General features: G+C 48.6%; 1 protein-coding gene and 1 long non-coding RNA gene across 11 annotated transcripts in view; one reads left to right on the top strand and one right to left on the bottom strand.

Annotated features, from left to right (window-relative positions):
* The window catches only part of BCAS1 (brain enriched myelin associated protein 1), a 101260-nt gene that overhangs the window by 73665 nt on the left and 8302 nt on the right, over positions 1–19293 (bottom strand). For all 10 annotated transcript variants that reach the window (XM_045444179.1, XM_045444181.1, XM_045444186.1 and 7 more), the window contains exons 2-3: positions 16744–16820; positions 13584–13662 (exon numbers count right to left, since the gene is read on the bottom strand). In XM_045444179.1, coding sequence (XP_045300135.1) covers positions 13584–13662; positions 16744–16815 — 151 coding nt within the window. In that variant the 5' untranslated portion in view covers positions 16816–16820. The remainder of the gene's footprint in view (positions 1–13583; positions 13663–16743; positions 16821–19293) is intronic.
* On the top strand, positions 4462–6087 carry LOC123579981. The gene is made up of 2 exons (XR_006703041.1): positions 4462–5629; positions 5732–6087. It is a non-coding gene; the product is annotated as an uncharacterized LOC123579981 (long non-coding RNA).

Genomic DNA, 19293 nt, shown 5'->3' with positions numbered 1-19293 from the left:
GGAATGATCACATTTCATGCTTTGCATCTCAATATGAAAAGGCCACGATGTCCTCACCAAGACATTCCAGCATAAATAAAAGGGAGGAACGGGCTAGGGGGCATCTGAGAGCTGAAGGTTCCCAACCCTTGGCGTGATACGGCAAGTCTGAACATCCAGTGAGGGAAATGCTGGCTTGAAATGTTGGGTTCCAACATCATGTGGGCAAAAGGTAACTCCTCACCCCGTGCTCTCGTGAAAGTCAGCTGTGACCTCCTGTCACTGTGGTGCAAGACCGTACTAGTGAAGATCATAATTTCTACTCTCCTCTCTGCTCACAGATTTCTTATGATTCATATGCTTCAAAAGTCTGGAACATACAAAGGTAATTGAAGCACAAAACCACCTTCGTTCCAATGGGAGCCAATATCATCACTCAAAGACGCATTTAATGTTTGATTTTCTTTTTTGTTCTTTTTTTTTTCTCTCCATTTGGTAATAAGACACACTCTACGTGGGTTTACTATCCAAAACAATTTATCTCTTAACTCTCTTTTTCTGTCTAGACCCTCCACCCTCATGGCAACGTAACTAGCGTCTGCAACCCAGCGTGGCTTATCAAGCTTTGTCCATGTTCGTATAAATACATACAAGCATTCCAGATACACGTACACAGGGGCTTGCTGGTTTTTATAAAAACTGGATCAGAACAGATGCAGGTTTTGATCGCTTTTATATATCATTGTTATGGATTGAACGTGTGTGCCCCTGCAAAACTCACGGGCAGAAATCCTAACCCCTACTCTGGTGGTGTTAGGAGGCAGGGCCTTTGGGGGGTGATTATATCGAGAGGGTGGAGTCCTCATGAATGCGATTAGTGACCTTATAAAAGAGGCCCCAGAGAGCTGCCTTGCCCCTTCCACTGCTTGAGGACACAGTGAAGAGATGGCCTTCTGCAACACAAGGTCTTACGAGACAAGGAATCTGCCAGCATCTTGATCTTGGACTTCCCAACCTGCCGAACTGCGCGTAACAAATGGTTGTTGTGTAAGCCCCCAGTCTGTGGCATTTTTTTAGAGCAGCCTAAATAAACTGAGACAACCATAGTCATTCCTCAGAATCCATATGTCCAAGTCTATCTTATTTTTTAAAACACTGCCTAATATTCCTTAGTATGCACACACCAAAAGATATTTAAGCCATTGCCCTAATCAATGAACATTCTGATAGTTTTCAAGTCATTGTTTCCATTTCCATTTCTATTACAAACAACACTGAGATAAACCTCCATGTTCAAAAATCCTAAACTGTTTTTTTTTTTATTTTTTAATGTTTATTTCCGAGAGAGAGAGACAGACAGACACACAGAGTGTGAGTGGGAGAGGGGCAGACAGAGAGAGGCACACAGAATCCAAAGCAGGCTCCAGGTTCTGAGCTGTCAGCACAGAGCCTGATGCGGGACTTGAACTCACGAACCGTGAGTCATGACCTGAGCCAAAGTCGGATGCTTAACTGACTGAGCCACCCAGGTGCCCCACTAGTGCCTTATTTCTATAAAATGTAGAACTGCTGCTCCCAAATCAATGTGCATTTAATTTTTAAAAATAGACACTGTCAGATTTCTTCCTAAACAAGGGTTCTAGAGGGCCGCCTGGGTGGCTCAGTAGGGTAAGCGTCTGACTCTTGGTTTCGGCTCAGGTCATGATCTCACGGTTTGTGGGTTGAAGCTCCTCATCAGGCTCCATGCTGACAGTACAGAGCCCACTTGGAATTCTCTCTCTGTCCCTCTCTCTGAACCTCCCCTGCTTGCGTTCTTTCTCTCTCTCAAAAGAAATACATAAATAGGCTCTAGAGATGTGTATTTCAGCGGCAAAGTAACAGAGTGTCTCTCTCCCACCCCCAAGGGTAGCAGGGATGTGAAGCAGCAAGGACACTGATCAGATCTATAACATAAAGCACACTTTAAATGGTAAAAGACGTACCAGGAAAGGCCACATATTATTCTATGAGGGTCCTCAGCTGTTGGAACGCCAAAGGTCAGCCTTGGACATGGGTGGTGGGGTGAGTAGAATTCATGCCACAAAGAACACTGCTGAAGATTGACAATTATGAGCCTGGGACTCTGGTGCACTAAGAGTAGCCAGCCAGAAGGCAGTATGGGACGAGAGGCTCAGGGAAGAAGAACGGGAAAAGCAAACGAATCTAGGAGACATCGTGTTCTCCAGAAACGATCAGGGCGCGTATGAAAAGATGCTCCACAGCATCAGTCATTAGGGAAAGGCAACCGAAACCTCAACACGGTACCAATTCACACCCACCAGGACGGCCATAGTCAGAAAGACGGACAGTAACCAGTGTGGGCGACGACGTGGAGCCACCAGAACCCGCATGTGTTGCTGGAGGGAATGTAAAACGGTGCAGGTGTTTTGGAAAGAAGTGTAATAGTTCCTTCGTGAGTTAGAATTACCCTGTGACCTGGTAATTCCGCTCCTCAGTAGGTAACCAAGAGAATGAAAACATACGTCCGCACAAGAACTTGTACACAAAAGTTCACAGCAGAACTATTCAAAATAGCAGAGAAAGTGGAAACAGCCCAAACCTCAATCAACTGACGAATGGATAAACAGGAGGTGGCCTGTCCGGACAGTGGAGTCACATGCAGACATGTAAAAGAATGAAGCATGACCACACACTTTCCACGTGGGTGAACGTTAAAATGCGATGCTAAGTAAGAGAACCCAGATATAAAATACCACCTATTACATGATTCTGATTACATGCGACATCCAAAGGAGGCGAATCCAGAGAGACAGAAAGCAGATTAGTGGTTGCCAGGAGTGGGGGGGAAGGGTATACGCGGAATGACTTGCTAATGGGTGTGGGGTTTCTGGTTGGGGTGCTGAGAATGTTCTGGAATTAGATAGTGGGGATGGTTGCTCTACCTTGTAGATATACTCAAAAGCACTGAACTGTGTCCTTTATCTCTTTTTTAAGTTTATTTATTGATTGGGGGGGGTGGGGCATAGAGAGCAGGAGAGACAGAATCCCAAACAGGCTCTGCGTTGTCAGCACAGAGCCTGACACGGGCCTCGATCCCACAAACCGTGAGATCGTGACCTGAGCTGAAACCAAGAGTCAGCAGCTTAACCGGCGGAGCCACCCAGGCGCCCCTGAATTGTATACTTTAAAACGATGAATTTTGTCGTATATGAATTATATCTCAATTTTGAAAAAGGAGACACTGCATAAATAAACATCAGACAGTGGGGAACAGGATGGGCAAATGAACCCCCAACGTGAGCACACGTTGAGGAGAAAACACACACAGCTGGCTTTCAAGCATAAAACAAGATGCTCAACTTCACGAATAGTTAAATATGAGCAAAATAAAATTACAACGAGATTTAGTTTTCCACCTATCAACCCAGTGAAAAAGGAGACGTTTAGTAACCTGCGTAGGGAGGGAGAGACTATGAGAAAAGCAGCTGCATATATCATTGGTGGCCGTGTATTTTGGCAGTCTCCTTGGAGGATAATTTAGTAAGATAGATCAACATTTAAAAATTCACAAACTCTGTGAACTCAGAGAGTCTGATTTTTTTAAGTCACCTGGGGTTGACGTACCCTTCAGAGGTCATTTTAAAAAGGACTCACGGGGCGCCTGCCTGGCTGTCGGTAGAGCATGTGACTCTTGATCTCGGGTTGTAAGTTCGAGCCCCACGCTGGTGTAGAGATGGCTTGAAAAGGACTCATGAATGAAGTGCATAGGCAGCTTCAAAGGGGAGGGAGCCACTGGTGACCTTCAGCCCACACCGTCCCTCCCTGGTGACAACATATACAGGAGCTCTAGCAAGGACAGGAGGCCTGGTGGGCCCAGAGGCCAAGCAAGCACACTGAGAATTGGCTATTAAATGTTTAGTTGCTTCAAGCTGGGATAGCCTGCTGCCAATGATGATTTTGTTTAATGTTTATTTATTTATTGATTTCGAGAGAGACAGAAGGAGAACACTAGTGGGCGAGGAGCAGAGAGAGGTGGAGAATCCCAAGCGGACTCCGCTCCAAGCCGGATGTGGGGCTTGATCTCACGAACCGGGAGATCATGGCCTGAGCCGAGATCAAGAGTGGGATGCTTACCTGACTGAGCCACCCAGCTCCCCCCGCCCACCTTTTTTCTTAAAGGTTACTTATTTATTTTGAGAGAGAGAGAGAGAGAAAATGAAGGAGGGGCAGAGAGAGAGAGAGAGAGAGAGACAGAATGCCAAGCAGGCTCCATGCTGTCAGCACAGAGCCAGACACGGGGCTTGAACTCACAAACCGGGAGATCACGACCTGAGCCAAAACCAAGAGTCAGACACTGACTCTGAGCCACCCAGACACCCCCCCCCCCCCACACACACCTTTTTAAAAGTTACTTTCGTTGAGATACAAAAAGTAGGGAGAACAACTTTACATTCTCAGAAGTGGCCAACTTCCAGATCTGCTAATGCGGCTAGTACGGTGTTGGCCCAACAGGGTGTTTAGATTTTTTTGAATTGGGAAATTTCTTTTGAAAACCCTAAAATGGGGCTTTCACTGAAACATCTTATTATCTGCTGAGGGATTCCCCCAGGGAAGCCAAGCCCGAAGCTGAGCAGAGCTCTGAGCGCCAGCATTTCTGACTCACAAGGTGTGGGCTGGCGCCCTAGAATCTGCTGGTCTGACCTGTTCAAGGTGACGGACGAGGCGGGTCGGGGCATCTGAGAGTCAGTTATGCATCACAGCTTTTGTACCTCCAGATGCAGCCAGACTCTGTTCACATTTCCCATCTCTTGTTCTCTGAAACATTTAGTCTTTGAGGTCAGCTCTGCACATACCTGATCCCACCCACCAATACGCTACTTTGATTGTTAGACTTCTAGAAATTCTAGGGCTTTTTAGCATTTCTTTGGTCTCACTGATTTTTTTTTTTTTTTTTTAAGTTTTGTTCAGCGAAGAGTGTTGGCCAGTTCTCCCCAGTGTGGTAAAAGGATGTGAAAGGAAGGTATTTAGAAAAGTCCACTCGAGGATAAGAACTACGGTGGACGCATTTATTCCGCGTCACGATCTGGTTCAAGTGCGCCCTGGGGAAGAGAAACGAAATGAAGTTCAGCTCCCGCGTGACGATCCTGTTTCTCTCTTTGCTGTTTTTCACGCTTTCTCTGGGCCTCATTCTGGCTGTCGTGGCCTCCTTGTCAAGAGGAGGTCAGGTTCACGTTGCTCACGCTTCTGAAACTATGTCGCTGTTTCTATGTTCGGGGCCCAGTGTGCCGTTCCAGCTCCTTCGCTGTCCAGAGAGGCCACGAGCAGATTGTGTGTCAGTGGGCAGTGGCCGCGTGGAAGTTAGTGAAAGTTAATGAAATCAGACCGTGGGAACCCTGGAACAAAAAGCTGTGTCCAGGGTGTCAGCCACGGTAGGGACAAAAAAGTCCCGGGAGACTTTAAAACAGGACTGCCCATGTTTTATTTTTGAAAAACGTTTGACTAAGGAATTTTCTGTGCGAGTGCCTTCCCAACGGTTTCTAACGCTGCCGAACGTCAGCCCCTCGAAAAATCCTTATGCCCGCAGGGAAACTTGAAAAAAGATTTATGCCTGGGCCCTACCCTCCGGAGCCTCCGATTTAACTCTTTCTAGGTGGGACCTGGTAATGGGATTTTCAAAATTCCCCTGGTGATTTCAATGTGCATTAAAAATTGGGAACCCCATGATTTTAATGGCCATCATTTACTGTTTCAGGCACCAAGCAAAGGGATTTACAAGCATTATCTTATTTACTCTTCACAACACCATTCGATGGAGGACTTAAGTCTCTTGTTTAAGCTCACAGCTGCTAAGAGGTGGGGCGAGGCCTCAGATTCAAGCGGTCTGTCCAGAAAGCACCTGCTCTTGAAGAAACTATCTCAAATGCAAAGGATAAAAAAAAAAAACACGTACAAGAATACTCACTGCAACAGCGTTCAAAGTGGAGAGAAAGAAAAATAATGAATGCCCAACATGGGGGTAACGGCTGAATGAACTATAACATACCCCCACCTTCAAACATTTTGTAGCTGTCAAAAAACAATGAATTAAAGATTGTACCAGTTGCATGAGAGGCATTTGTACATGTTTGTGTAGCCCAGGGATGTGCCCTGGGCTGGGCTGGATGCACGTTTGGGGACTCGCTGGGCCTTGCTCTCTTTCTTGCCCCACGGCTTCTTCGTGGGACCAGTTTGGGCTCCCCCCACCCCAGCAGGGCAGTCTCAGAGTACTTGGACTTCCGACCTGGCAGCTAGCGTCCCCCAGAGCTACCGCTGCAAGAGACAAAGGCAGAGGCTGTAGGGCCTCTTAAGGCTTAGGCCTGGAGTTCACGGGTCCTCCTCTCCACTCTATTATTGGTTACGCAGGCCAGGCCAGCCCAGATTCCATGCGAGAAAACTATAACAGGGAGGCATGGATGATTCGGGGCAGGGAGGGGAGGAAGTCGGGGTGTGCATATCTGGAGACGGTCAACCACCACAGTGTAACAGGCAAGATGACTTTATCCGACAGAAATTCTCCACTAGAGTTTTTGGTGAGAAAAAGCACCAGGGATGAGACCTCCCAGGGCATGCTTCCAAGGGGGAGGAGGGGCAAGGAGCCGCTGGGCGCCCCCCGGGAGAGCCAGTTTTCCCGAACGTTCGGTCGCTGCGGTCTACCGAGAGGCGATGCCGTGCAAGGCAGAAGAACACAAGGGCCTGCGTGGATGGGGGCAGAGCAGGATTTCAGGTGCACGGCCAAGGATAAAGAGCTTGTTGGGTGGGAAAATCTATAGCATATGTGGGGAGAAGAGGGGAAAAGGGAGGCTTGGGAGACGAGCTAGAGCCCTTTCACGTCTTCTGCAAGGCCTGAGTAAAGATGTGTGCTGCTCTCGATTGCTCTGCTGTAATTCTCTCAGATCCACGCTGGCAGGCACTTACCCTCCCCACGGCCTACCCACGCCGACCCCGTTTTCTTCCCTTGCTGCCCAGAGATACGGGCCTCCCAGCATTCCGTGCGGCTAGCCTGGCCACGTGACCAGCATGGCCACGTGACCTGGTTCCGGCCAATGAGATGAAGAGGATGCCTACTGGGTGCACGGGCTTCTGGGAAAGGTCGCTCTTTCCGTGCTAATGAAAGGGGGGAAAATGGCGGCCGATCTTCACCTTTCTCTTCCTGTTATGGTTTGTTGGTGGGTTTTTTGCTTCGTTTTGTTTTGTTCTTGGCCTTTCTCTTCCTGCTTTTGGATCCCATCGTGTGAGGATGTGGTGTCGGGGCGGTGGCAGCCCTCCTGTGAGCAGCAGTGACCTCATGGGCACGCTTGTTTGGTGTCGCACTGAAACGCTGTGGAGCGCCACCCCCCCCCCCCCCACTTCCTGTTACAATTAAAAGGGGTGTTTCCTGAGTCAGGGTTACGTTGTGGCGTCACACGTCGGGGTCTAGGAACTTTCTCATCAGCCCCCTTTCCTCACCCCTCGGCTGCCCCTGGCCTAGTTGCCGTCGTGCATTTGTTCACTACAACCACAAGGGAAGGCTCGCGCCCCCTTCTCAGGGACTTTTATTTGAGTGTCGGGAAGAGATTTAAAAAACAGGGCAACTGGCGGGTTAATAGTGCTCAGATGCTCAAAGGACACATGTAGTTGCTCCCCTCCCAAGCAGTGATGTGGGTCCCACGTTCTCCCCCTCTCGGGGAGCTCTGAGTTTTGGCCTGGGGCCTCCCATGACACTTTGTCCAAGCATCACTATCGGCAGATGCACCTCTTCTCATTCATTATGTTGTCGCATCGGCAGGGAGACTCGAGTAAGAATTTCTAATCCCATGAGATGATTCACCTTTTTTTTTTTTTTAATTTTCTTTATTTTTTAAAGCAATTCATTTTTTTTTTTAATTTTTTTTTTTCCCAACGTTTATTTTTGGGACAGAGAGAGACAGAGCATGAACGGGGGAGGGGCAGAGAGAGAGGGAGACACAGAATCGGAAACAGGCTCCAGGCTCTGAGCCATCAGCCCAGAGCCCGACGTGGGGCTCGAACTCACGGACCGCGAGATTGTGACCTGGCTGAAGTCGGACACTTAACCGACTGCGCCACCCAGGCGCCCCAAAGCAATTCATTTTTGGAACAGTCGACTAGGAGGAGCTGAAAGGGAAGGTGTTAATATTTGAGAAACTTCTTATCCAGGAGAAACAGAGAGTCTCCTGTTTCTGAAAAATGATGTGTTCTGGCCGATAAATCATGCATCTGTCTCTGCCATCCAATAGCAGTGAGGACTGAACAATTTTTTTTTTTTTAAAGCAGGCACTAATGTGATACATTTGATAGAAAGGAGTCGAAGGAGGAGAAAAAGGAGGCATTTTTATTTCCCCAAAGATCAGTGAGGTTTTAGGCATAAGTATACAGGTGGGGAAACCTGGTCGGGTGACATGACGGGTGAAGCGGGACATACGGCACACACATGACTACAGACTCTGCTCATCAGCTTCTCCCGTCTCCTGTATTTCCTCACACTTACCCTGGGCCAGCCACTGTTCTTCTCGCTCTCTCCGAAGTTACTGTCATTATTCCCATTTTACAGATGACTCTCTGAGATGCAAATTCCTTGCCAAGGTTGCACAGCTAGTGAGTGGCAGAGCCAGGACATTAGCTCAGGTCTGTTAGACTCTAAACTGTGAGCGTGGGGACGCCTGGGTGGCTCAGTCCGTTACACCTCCAACTTCGGCTCAGGTTATGATCGCCAGGTTTGTGGGTTCCAGCCCCCGTGTGGGGCTCTCTGCTTGATGACTCAGAGCCTGGAGCCTGCTTTGGATTCTGTCTGTCTGTCTGTCTGTCTGTCTTTCTCTCTCTCTCTGCCCCTCCCCCACTCGTGCAGGTGCTCACTCTCAAAAATAAAAACATTAAAAAAAAATAAGGCGTGAGTGCACTCACATTAGTTTTCTATTGCTGCTGTAACAAACCACCATGATTTTTGTGCCTTAAAACAACACGGATATATTATCTTACAATGCTGAAGGTCAGAAGTCGGAAATGGGTCAGCTTCAGGATGCTCTAGGGGAGAATCTGCATCCTTGCTCTTTGCAGCTTTGAGAGGCCCCCTGCTTTCCTTGGCTCACGGCCCCTCTCTTCACGTCGAGGCCAGCACTGCAGAATCTTCCAATCTCTCTCTGTGTCTGCTTCCATCCCTCTCGTCACCCTCTCTGACTTTGACCCTCCTGCCTCCCCTTCATAAGGACCCTCGAGAGGACATTGGGCCCACCCGGGTATAAAAGTTACGCTGGAGATAATCCAGTTGACTTCCAACTGTAATGACAACCTCTTTGAGCATCAGCATTGACTCCAACCCAGAACAAGTCACGTTCCCCACGTGTTCACCACATCCCAGGCGCGATGCTCAGTATTTCATGCCTATCAACCCATTTCAGCCTCACAATGGTCCTTAGAAGCTTGGTTCTACCAGTAGTATCGTTCCAGTTCTACAGATGAAAGGACAGAGGCTCAGAAACTTGCCCAAGCTCACGCAACCGAGCCACAATTCAAATTTAGCGCCCTGGCTTCCTAGGCTGTGTGCCCAGTCACCCCCACCCCTGCTTCTTAGTAAGCCCTCGCAGGAAACGTTCATGGCGATGAACTGTTTCATCATAATAGGAAAAAAGTGGGGGAAATCTAGATAAAAAGAAAGAAAACAGTCACTCAGAATCCCATTTATCTGTTTCTCTGGTGACTTTTCTCTACGGGCATGTGTATACGTACACATCGCCAGAGATGAAAACAGATGGTGTCTCAAAAGATATGGTCAGAGAATTCTGTCGAAAGGATAAAAAAAAAAAAAGTCCCCCGGAATCCTACTTTTATACCCCCTTAAAAACTGCATTGAAAATTATAACTCGGGGCGCCTGGGTGGCGCAGTCAGTTAAGCGTCCGACTTCAGCCAGGTCACGATCTCGAGGTCCGTGAGTTCGAGCCCCGCGTCAGGCTCTGGGCTGATGGCTCAGAGCCTGGAGCCTGTTTCCGATTCTGTGTCTCCCTCTCTCTCTGCCCCTCCCCCGTTCATGCTCTGTCTCTCTCTGTCCCAAAAATAAATAAACGTTGAAAAAAAAATTTTTTTTTTAAATAAAAAAAAAAAAAAGAAAATTATAACTCAGTTAATAACCTGGGGAAAACAGCAAGAGGGCGGGAACAGGCCGCCTTCCTCATTAAATGGGATAATCACTCCAAAGCGAGTTGCGCTGGGCTCAAGTTGTCAATGAATGACCTCAGAGGATTAATCTAAACTCTTTACAGATTCTCCGGCGGGTGCCAGATAAGTTGAAAGGAAGGCTGCAGGGTAATCGAGCTAAATACAACCAACTCATGCCTCACCAAAATGCCATTCTCTTTCTCTGTGTCCCTCGTCACATGTAGGTCACAGCGATATGCTATTCCAGACTGTTGTCCTGTATTTCTGTTACCTGTTTTCTTCCTTGTAGGAAGACTATGTATTTGTTGGGGGAGGAAAGCAGGGAAAGAGGTAGACAAGGAGGGAGGGAGGGACCCAGGGAGGAAGGTGGGGGCGCGGGGACTTCCTCAATTCCCAAACACTGTGTTCTTCTTTGTACACACTCCTTGACCTTGTGCCTTATACTAAAAGCAGGAGAATGGTAATATCGTTATGATAGAGAAAGTGATTTCTGGGGGGCACATTATATTCTCAACACCTCTCAGTGTCTCAAGAACAAACATCTACGGTTTGTAAATTATGTAAACGGTACGGTTCTCACTTCAAAGCCTGTGCCTCTCAGTGGCCAGCTTGCATACCAGTCTCGTCCGAGGTTGTGGCTGTATGTGCGATCCATTTTGTGTATATCAAAGTGTAAGTTTGACCCACAAGATTTAAAGGCAGGAGGAAACTTGGGACCTTGTCTCAGCCAGTGGTTGCCAATCCTGGCTGCATGTCAGAATCCTCTCGAAAGCTCCCAGCCTTAGGTTAATGGTGGACAGAGGCTACTGGAGGAGACCTGGCATCCCTAAGCTTTTAAGAAACTCCCCGGGAATGATATGGTAATATAGAATAAGAAATCCATATTTGGTCTTCTACCCCCCCATTCCTGGCCCGGAACTCCTACAACTTATCTTATGAAAGGTAAGAACCATGGAGATGTCTTTTGATATTCATCACAAGCCCAGCCCCTTTTAGCCACGTCTGAGTTTATGCTAATGAGGTGACTTTGGAAGGCCCCTAAGGATGGGGGCCCCGGTTGCCATGGGAACCAGCTTTGTGATTGGAAGGTTGGAACTTTCAGCCCCTTCCCCCCTCTCTGGGGAGCGGGGAGTGGTTGGATTATCGAGTTCAATCACCAATGGCCAATGGCTTAATCAATCATGCCTGAGTAATAAGGCATGCACAAAACTCCCTGAAGCACAGGGTTGGGAGAACTGGACTGGTGAACGCATGGCGGGGGGGGGGGGGGGGGGGGGGGGGGGGGGGGGGACGGCATGGGAAGGTGGTCTGCCCAGACAAGGCATGGAAGTTTTCCCCTCCTACTCCCTACTCCCTCGGAGCCCTCCTACCCTGCCCTCTGCGTTCCTTCCATCTGGCCGCTCCTGAGTTGAATCCTTGTATAATAAACTGGCAACCTAGCAAGTACATTGTTTCCCTGAGTTCTGTGAGCCATGCTAGCAGATAACTGAACCTGAGGAGGTGAGGAGGGGGGTCATGGGAATCTCTGACTCGTAGCCAAGTAGGACGGGAGCCCGTGGGTAGCCTGGGGGCCCCCTGCCTGCAACCGGCAACGGAAATCTGGTGGGACTGAGGCTTACGCCCATGGAGGCTGATGTGAACTTTAGGTAGACAGAGCGAGCACTGCGCTGACGTAAGGGACACCCACCTGCTGTCTCGGCTTAGTGGGCAGTCCCACACTTGTGATGCCAGATGTGGTGTGAGTAGTAAAGAAAGGAGTTCTCCCCCTTACCCTAGGAAATTCTAAAACCCCCAGAACCAGTAATAAAACACTTCCTCATTGTTCAGAAGAGGAAACGGGAGCCCAGAAACTTACATGCAAATGACCGCAGCCATCACCATAAAATAAGAATGATGGCAGCTAAGACTTACAGCACTTGCTACGCGGCAAGCACTGAAATATGTGCTTTATTAAATCTGACACTTGTGTTGTAGGTACTGTCGTTTTCCCACTTTAGAGACGTGGAGACTGAGGTCCAGAGAAGTTGAGTAGCTTGCTTAAGGTCACACGGCTGGTAGGTGGCAAAGCCAACAGTTTGATTCCAGAGTTCTTGCCCTTTGCCACTTCTTCTCATGTAGTTATGTACATATTCTCTGCGTAGTGGAACCCAGCCACTTTTGATGCACTGGATTTATAGTCTTATATTGCAGGATAAAATAAAACAGGTACGTATACTGTCCCATTTTAAAACTGCCCTTGTGTAGACAAAAATTCTGTGGCCTTGTAGCCTTTACCAGTTTCTGCGGAGTTCCTACGTGCTGGGTGATATGTAAATACTTCATGGACGGTCTCCTTTAACGCTGTCAGGAATTTTGCGAGGTAGGTGTTCTTATCCCCACAGGAGAGGTGAGAAACTCCGGGTTTTGAAAGTCAGATCACTCGGGTTGCCTGGATGGCTCAGGAGGTTAAGTGTCCGACTTCAGCTCAGGTCCTGATCTCAAGGTTTGTGAGTTCGAGCCCTGCGTCGGGCTCTCTGCTGTCAGCGCGGAACCTGCTTCGGGTCCTCTGTCCCCCTCTCTCTCTGTGCCACCCCCCCGACAAATAGGTCACAGAGCTAGTCGGTTACCGGCAACGATTTTAACCAGGTGTGTCTGACCCAAATGCCCACCTCTTATCATTTTCACTCTGGCTTTTATGTCATCTGCTGTAGATCCTTGGCCCCTTCCAGTGGTTGTGAATACCAGAAGGAGTGGGTGCTGTTCAGAGTTGAACTGTATCCCCCAGTGCCTGTGACTCCATTTGGAAACAGGGTTTTTGCAAATGACCAAGTTAAGATGAGGTCAATTAGGGTGGACACCAATCCCATGTGACTGTGTCCTTATGAAAGGGGAAATCTGGACACGCAGACAAACATGCGTAGAGAGAATACCATCCAGAAGCCACCGAACGCCTGGGGCTGCCAGAAGGCAGGACAGAGACAGAGAACAGATTCCCTCTCGCTGGTGCTCAGAAGGCACCATGCTGCCCACGTGGTGATGCTGTGGTAACGAGGATTGTCCACGGTATGGAGGACTGTCCCCTAGCTGGGATCTCCATCACCGTGTTCATGTTCTCTCCTACCTAGGCGGTTCCCCCCCACTCTGCCCGCCCCGTCTCATTGTTTGTACGTTCATTTTTGTTTCTGTGGTTTTACTTTTTAATAAAAGTGAATACAATCGAAAGAAAAGACTTCTGGCCTCCAGTGCTGTGAGACAACACATTTCTGTCGCTTAAGCCACCCAGTTTGTGACACTGTCAGGGCAGCCCCAGGACACGAATACAAACGTTTTCAAAGCCAGCCTGTGGCTTCAAGCCTTGCATTTTCTTTTCACCATAAACAGGATGGGCAGACCCCTCCCCACCCCAAAGGGAGTGGCTCACGTCCCAGATGGCACTGACCTTCATCATAGCAAGGAATGTCGCGGGTTGATATGATCACCGGCACCCCGTTTTGTGCGTATCTACTCTCAGACGCCGCCTGGAACAGAACATTGGTTCTGGCATTAGGAGTCAAGTCTTTGGGGGAAAATCAGAAGTCAAGGAAGAAACTCACGGCCACAGGGCGCATCACCAAATTAAACTTAATTTAAAGGCTGTGTTTCCAGAAACTACCCAGCTTCCCATCCTGCCTCCGAGAAGCTACATAACCCATTCATCTCGGTGAGCCCCACAGAGACAGGCAGGAGGGACCCCAACGTACAAACGGGACGCCAAGGCTAACTGGGGCCACTCATCTAACCAGTGGGGAACGAGAACTTGACACACCGATTCCTCACCCCGTGAGGTTAACTGCCTGCCGCTTTCCTGCATGCACGGCGCCGTCCCCAGCCGGACCTTTAGTCAACAAACTTGTCAAATACAGGAAGTTCTCCGTTGCTTTCGGTTCCGTTCCACACCCACTCCCTCCGTCTTCACTGGAACCTCTTTCCAATTTCAGGCCCCTGCCCTGACAGTTTTTCCTCTTGTTAGTTATTGCAAATATTTTTAAAGCTTTTATGCTTACGTATATATGTGTGCGTGCATACATACGAATATACTCGGACAGAAAGAAAACTGTTACGAGAGAGAAGGTAAGTTGCTCGGTGCTATTTTAGTGATAAGACCATCTACATGATACCACTAATAGTTGATTGATTGGATATTGATTATGTGCTAAGTACTCTGCATGGGGTAGGGGATTTTGCTAAGCCTATTCTCTAGATTGGTAAGTGCATAGAGGAAAAGCAGAAGACTGAATGGCAGCTCCTGAAGGTGGGAACCTCCCAGGGCGGACACAGAAGGCTTTTCCCTTTCTTCCTGTGTTTGTAATGGTCTCATTGTTTAAAATAAGCCTGTGGTCTCGAATCAGATCATCAACCCTCCCAAGAAATCACAAGAAAGAGGGGCCCCTGGGTGGCTCAGTCGGTTAAGCGTCCGACTTCAGATCAGGCCGTGATCTCACGGTTCATGAGTTCGATCCCTGTGTCGGGCTCTATGCTGACAGTGCGGAGCCCGCTCCGGATCACCGGTGACCCTCTTCTCTGCCCCTCCCTCTCCCCCCCCAACCCTTGTTCTCGATCTCTCTGTCTCCAAATAAATAAACATAAAAAAAAAGAAATCACAACAAGGAAATGTCTAACCCATGTGACGGGCTGGCCCCGAGCTCATAACTGGCACCCCCCAGGGGCATTCCTGGATGTGCCGATTTGGTTTATTTGACTTACAGAGTTTTTGTTTTCAAGTCTTTGGGAATCAGTTGCCAATCTTTAAAAATCAGCTTTCTTGGGGCGCCTGGGTGGCGCAGTCGGTTAAGCGTCCGACTTCAGCCAGGTCACGATCTCGCGGTCCGTGAGTTCGAGTCCCGCGTCAGGCTCTGGGCTGATGGCTCAGAGCCTGGAGCCTGTTTCCGATTCTGTGTCTCCCTCTCTCTCTGCCCCTCCCCCGTTCATGCTCTGTCTCTCTCTGTCCCAAAAATAAATAAACATTGAAAAAAAATTAAAAAAAAAATCAGCTTTCTTTCACACTGTTTTCTAACTACGAATGAAAAACTAGACTCTGGGGACATCTGGATGGTACCTGTCGGCCAGAGCCAGCCATTTCCAAATAGACCCTTGGTCTCCGTTCCTCCGGGGGCCCTGCCTGCCCCCTTCACTGACTTTTGTCACTGCTGAGCTCCTAGAGGCCAGAGGCTCCCAGACTAGGAGTCGCTTGGGAGCTTGAGAGACTCCTGATGCCTGAGGCTAATCCAGACGTTGTGTTTTGGTTGCTGGCGGTGGGGCCAGACAGCAAAGCTTTCCCAGATGACATACTACACAGGCAGGCTTGGCCCCCAGTACACAGGCACCGGAGTTTTAGCCCATTTCTCCAAATCCAGCCTCTTCTGAGCAGCGATTCTCCAACGATATTCTCAACATTAGTTGGTAGGTACTATCTGCCTCCTACAGAGGTGTCCATGTTTAACCGGGCCCAAGTCTTACATGGAATCGAATTCAGAAGCACTGGATGGTGGAAATGTAGGCTTTCTGCGACTGGGTCGTAGAAGATCCAAGGAGCAGTGATTGGGAGTCCCTGGCCTCAGCCCTCCAGAGCAGTCTCCTGAAGGAAGGGTTCCTAAACTCGGCTCCCCACCTTGGCTACACTGGCAGCAGCTGAGACGCTCTAAAAATGTGGCTGCCTGCCCTCACTCCCACACACAGATTCTGATTCAATTGGTCTAGGGTGCTATTCCGGCATCACAATCTTTTTTTTTTTTTTTTTTTTAATTTTTTTTTCAACGTTTATTTATTTTTGGGACAGAGAGAGACAGAGCATGAACGGGGGAGGGTCAGAGAGAGAGGGAGACACAGAACCGGAAACAGGCTCCAGGCTCTGAGCCATCAACCCAGAGCCTGACGCCGGGCTCGAACTCACGGACCGCGAGATCGTGACCTGGCTGAAGTCGGACGCTTAACCGACTGCGCCACCCAGGCGCCCCCGGCATCACAATCTTTTAATACCTCAGATGATCCCCATGTGCAGCCAAGCCGGCGGCTGCCGACCCTCCCCTGGGTTCCCCATCCCAGGCACCACTGATGTTTGGTGCCTGGTCGCTCTCTGTTGCACAGGCTTTCCTTGCACCGTGAAGCAGCATCTCCGGACTCCACCCACTAGATCCGCAGCGCTGAGTTGCAACAATCAAAAATGTCTCCAGACATTGCCAAGTGTCCCCTGGTAGGGGCAGGCAAAATCACCCACAGTTGAGAACCACCTGCCAGTAGGTACAAAATGAGCCCCATGGGATGCACCTTGGAGGTCCTTAAAGATGCAGGTTGCATAGACTCCCGGCCTTGCAGTCTTGGATTTAGTAAGCCTGGGGGAGGAGGCGGGGCTTAGGTGGAGTCCGCCATCTTGAACGAGCTCCTTGATGGATTCTGGAGGTTTGACTCCGACTGAACTTGAATACAACTGTTCCATGGGAATATCAGCACATCATCCTCATCAATAATTTCTGTGTGATGAGCTCTGAACAGGCCATTTATTTTGCCGTCGTTCCCAAATCCACCTGCTAGTGGCGAATCACCCGGTGAGCATAGCTACCTACCTTGTTAGTGTCTATCTCTGATTCATTCTCTTGGTCTTCAACTCTTTGTGGGACACTCATTTGGTTGCCCATTATTCCTGCAATAGAGAGAGAGAGAGAGAGAGAGAGAAATTAAAACCCAAGACAAACAAAAACCTTCTTCCCACCTCTAAAATTAAGGTAGCAGAGAGTTGACAAGTTACTCTGGATGTGTCAACACAAGCCCAAGTTAGGTCAATTGCTTATATTTATTTTGAGGAGTGAGAAGAGGTTTGGGACTTATATATTCAACAGAATTTAAGTCAAATGCAGCTCCAATTTTCAACTGCATTTCATTGCTGAGAGGAGATGTTTATCATCATGAAAAGTGTATTCAGTCCAGATAACATTTTCTTCCCTCTTAGCCCATCACAGCTGTTGCATCAAGGAGATTTTAGAAAGAGGATAATTAAAATAATACTTAGAATTCTTAGTATTCTCTGATCCTCAAACGAAATTAGATCCTTTGCTAAAACCTCTCATAGCACTGGTGGTGTTTGGGTTTTGTTTTTGTTTTGTTTTTTTCCATAACACTTAGTGCTACTTGTAATTATTTCTTTGGCTGTGTTTTCATTCATTCATTGATTCAACAAGTAGGTACTGAGCACTAACTCTACACCTTACGCTGTGCCAGTCATGAGGGCTAGGGCTGTGTATTAAACAGACTAGGCCCCCTGACTTCACGGAGCTAAAGTCTTGTCGGTAGATAATAAAAAGACAATAAATCCATAAGCCGGGCCATTTCCGATAGCTCAAGGCAGCATGGCACAGTGGTTAGGAGCGGGAGCCCGAAGCAAGACAACCTGGCCTCGAACCCTCTCCCTGCCTCTCCTCGCTGTGTGTCCTTGCATGGGTTAATTAGGCTCTCTGTGCCTCATAGACCTGCTACAGGGACTTGACGATTAATGCTTGTGAAATGTTTAGAACACTGTCTGGCTCAGAGTAAGTAACATCTCAGTGCTTCTTCAACCCAAACACGTGGGGTTCAATGCCTTGAATAAAAGTAAACTGGTAATACAACAGAGGCCAGGGTGGGGGGGGGGGCAGGAGGTGGCCGTGCTACGTACGATGGTTCTCGAATGCAGTAACGATTGGTCCAGCCTGGGAGGGCAAAACAGAACACTTAGCTTCTGTCTCTCTTCCCCCAACAAATTGTAAGCGCCATGAGGCCAGAGACCATCGGTCTTCAGCCGTTGTTGTATCTTCTTCTTTAAAATTGTTTTTAATATTTATTTATTTCTGAGAGAGAGGGAGACACAGAATCGGACGCCGGCTCCAGGCTCTGAGCTGTCAGCGCGGAGCCTGACGCAGGGCTCGAACCCACGAACCGCGGGATCATGACCTACGCCGAGGTTGGACGCTTAACCGACTGAGCCACGCAGGTGCCCCCCCCGCCACCCCCCGTCCCCGTTGTTGTGTCTTCTGCTTTCACCATGGTGTTTGCATTGATCAGATGCTAATTTATTACTTACTGGTTGGATGGAGGGAATAATCATTGATAACTACCTCTCACCCGGCAGGTGCTGCTCATACCAGTAACTGAGCCTTGTTTTAGTAATAATGATAAAGGTCAACAATTATGTAGCATGTTCTCAGTTCCCAGCACCGTGTTCCAAGTGCACTCCCTGTCTGGTTCTATTGAACCCTGCAGCACCCCTGTGAAGTGGGTGTTCTCATCACCTCCTTCTAGATATGAGGAGGCTGAGTCACAAGAAGACTGCATTACTTTCCAAAGGTCACCCAGTTAATGATGGCGGGGGCAAGATTCAAACACAGGCTGCCCGTGCTGCTAACTACCGGGATGTTCCGCATATTATTTTCTCCCTCCTTCGAAAGGAGGGAATGAGTTCTCCACCACTCACCCAGGACAGACATCCGGAATATGGCCAAGTGAGGGTCTGACCCGGAGTATGCCTGCTCTCAGAAGTAGGGCTCTTTCAGACATTCCGAACACCTGCTGCCTTGCTACCTAAAAGTTTCTTTTTCACAAGCAGAATAATGTATGTTGGATGAGCTGCCTCATCAGCTTTTGGTGGCTTTCAGAATAAAAGCCGGGACTTTTCATTTCTGGTTGAAAACAGCCAGTGCATCTCCAAGGATTCCCATGGGCTTCTGGCCCATGGTATGAGGTTCCCTGCCATGGGAATAGACACATTGAGTCATTAGAAATTTCGGAGGCCAGAAAAGGGCCATAGATCTGACCACCTGCTCTCTTGGGGGAGTTTGGTAGTAACAGAATCTGGGGATTTTATGTTTTCTAATCATACCGGGTGATAAGGCTGAGCGATGCTAAAACCTACAGGATGTTAGGTTATGTTGCAACATTTCCTGTTTATAAAATCCATGATGCACGTACTTGTAATGGACTGTCACTTCCATCTATAAACGGGACATAATGGTTATAATATTGAAGCCTCAAGACTGGGGTTGGCAGACAACAGCTGTGGGGCCAGTCCAGCCTGTCGCCTGTTTTTAGTGTGGCCAGTGCGCTAAGAACGGGCTTTACATTTATAAGTGGCTGGAAAGGGGCAC

Source organism: Leopardus geoffroyi, chromosome A3, assembly GCF_018350155.1.
Source record: "Leopardus geoffroyi isolate Oge1 chromosome A3, O.geoffroyi_Oge1_pat1.0, whole genome shotgun sequence".
In the NCBI taxonomy this organism is placed as follows: Eukaryota; Metazoa; Chordata; class Mammalia; order Carnivora; family Felidae; genus Leopardus; species Leopardus geoffroyi.
This window is presented reverse-complemented; position numbering and strand designations above follow the sequence as displayed.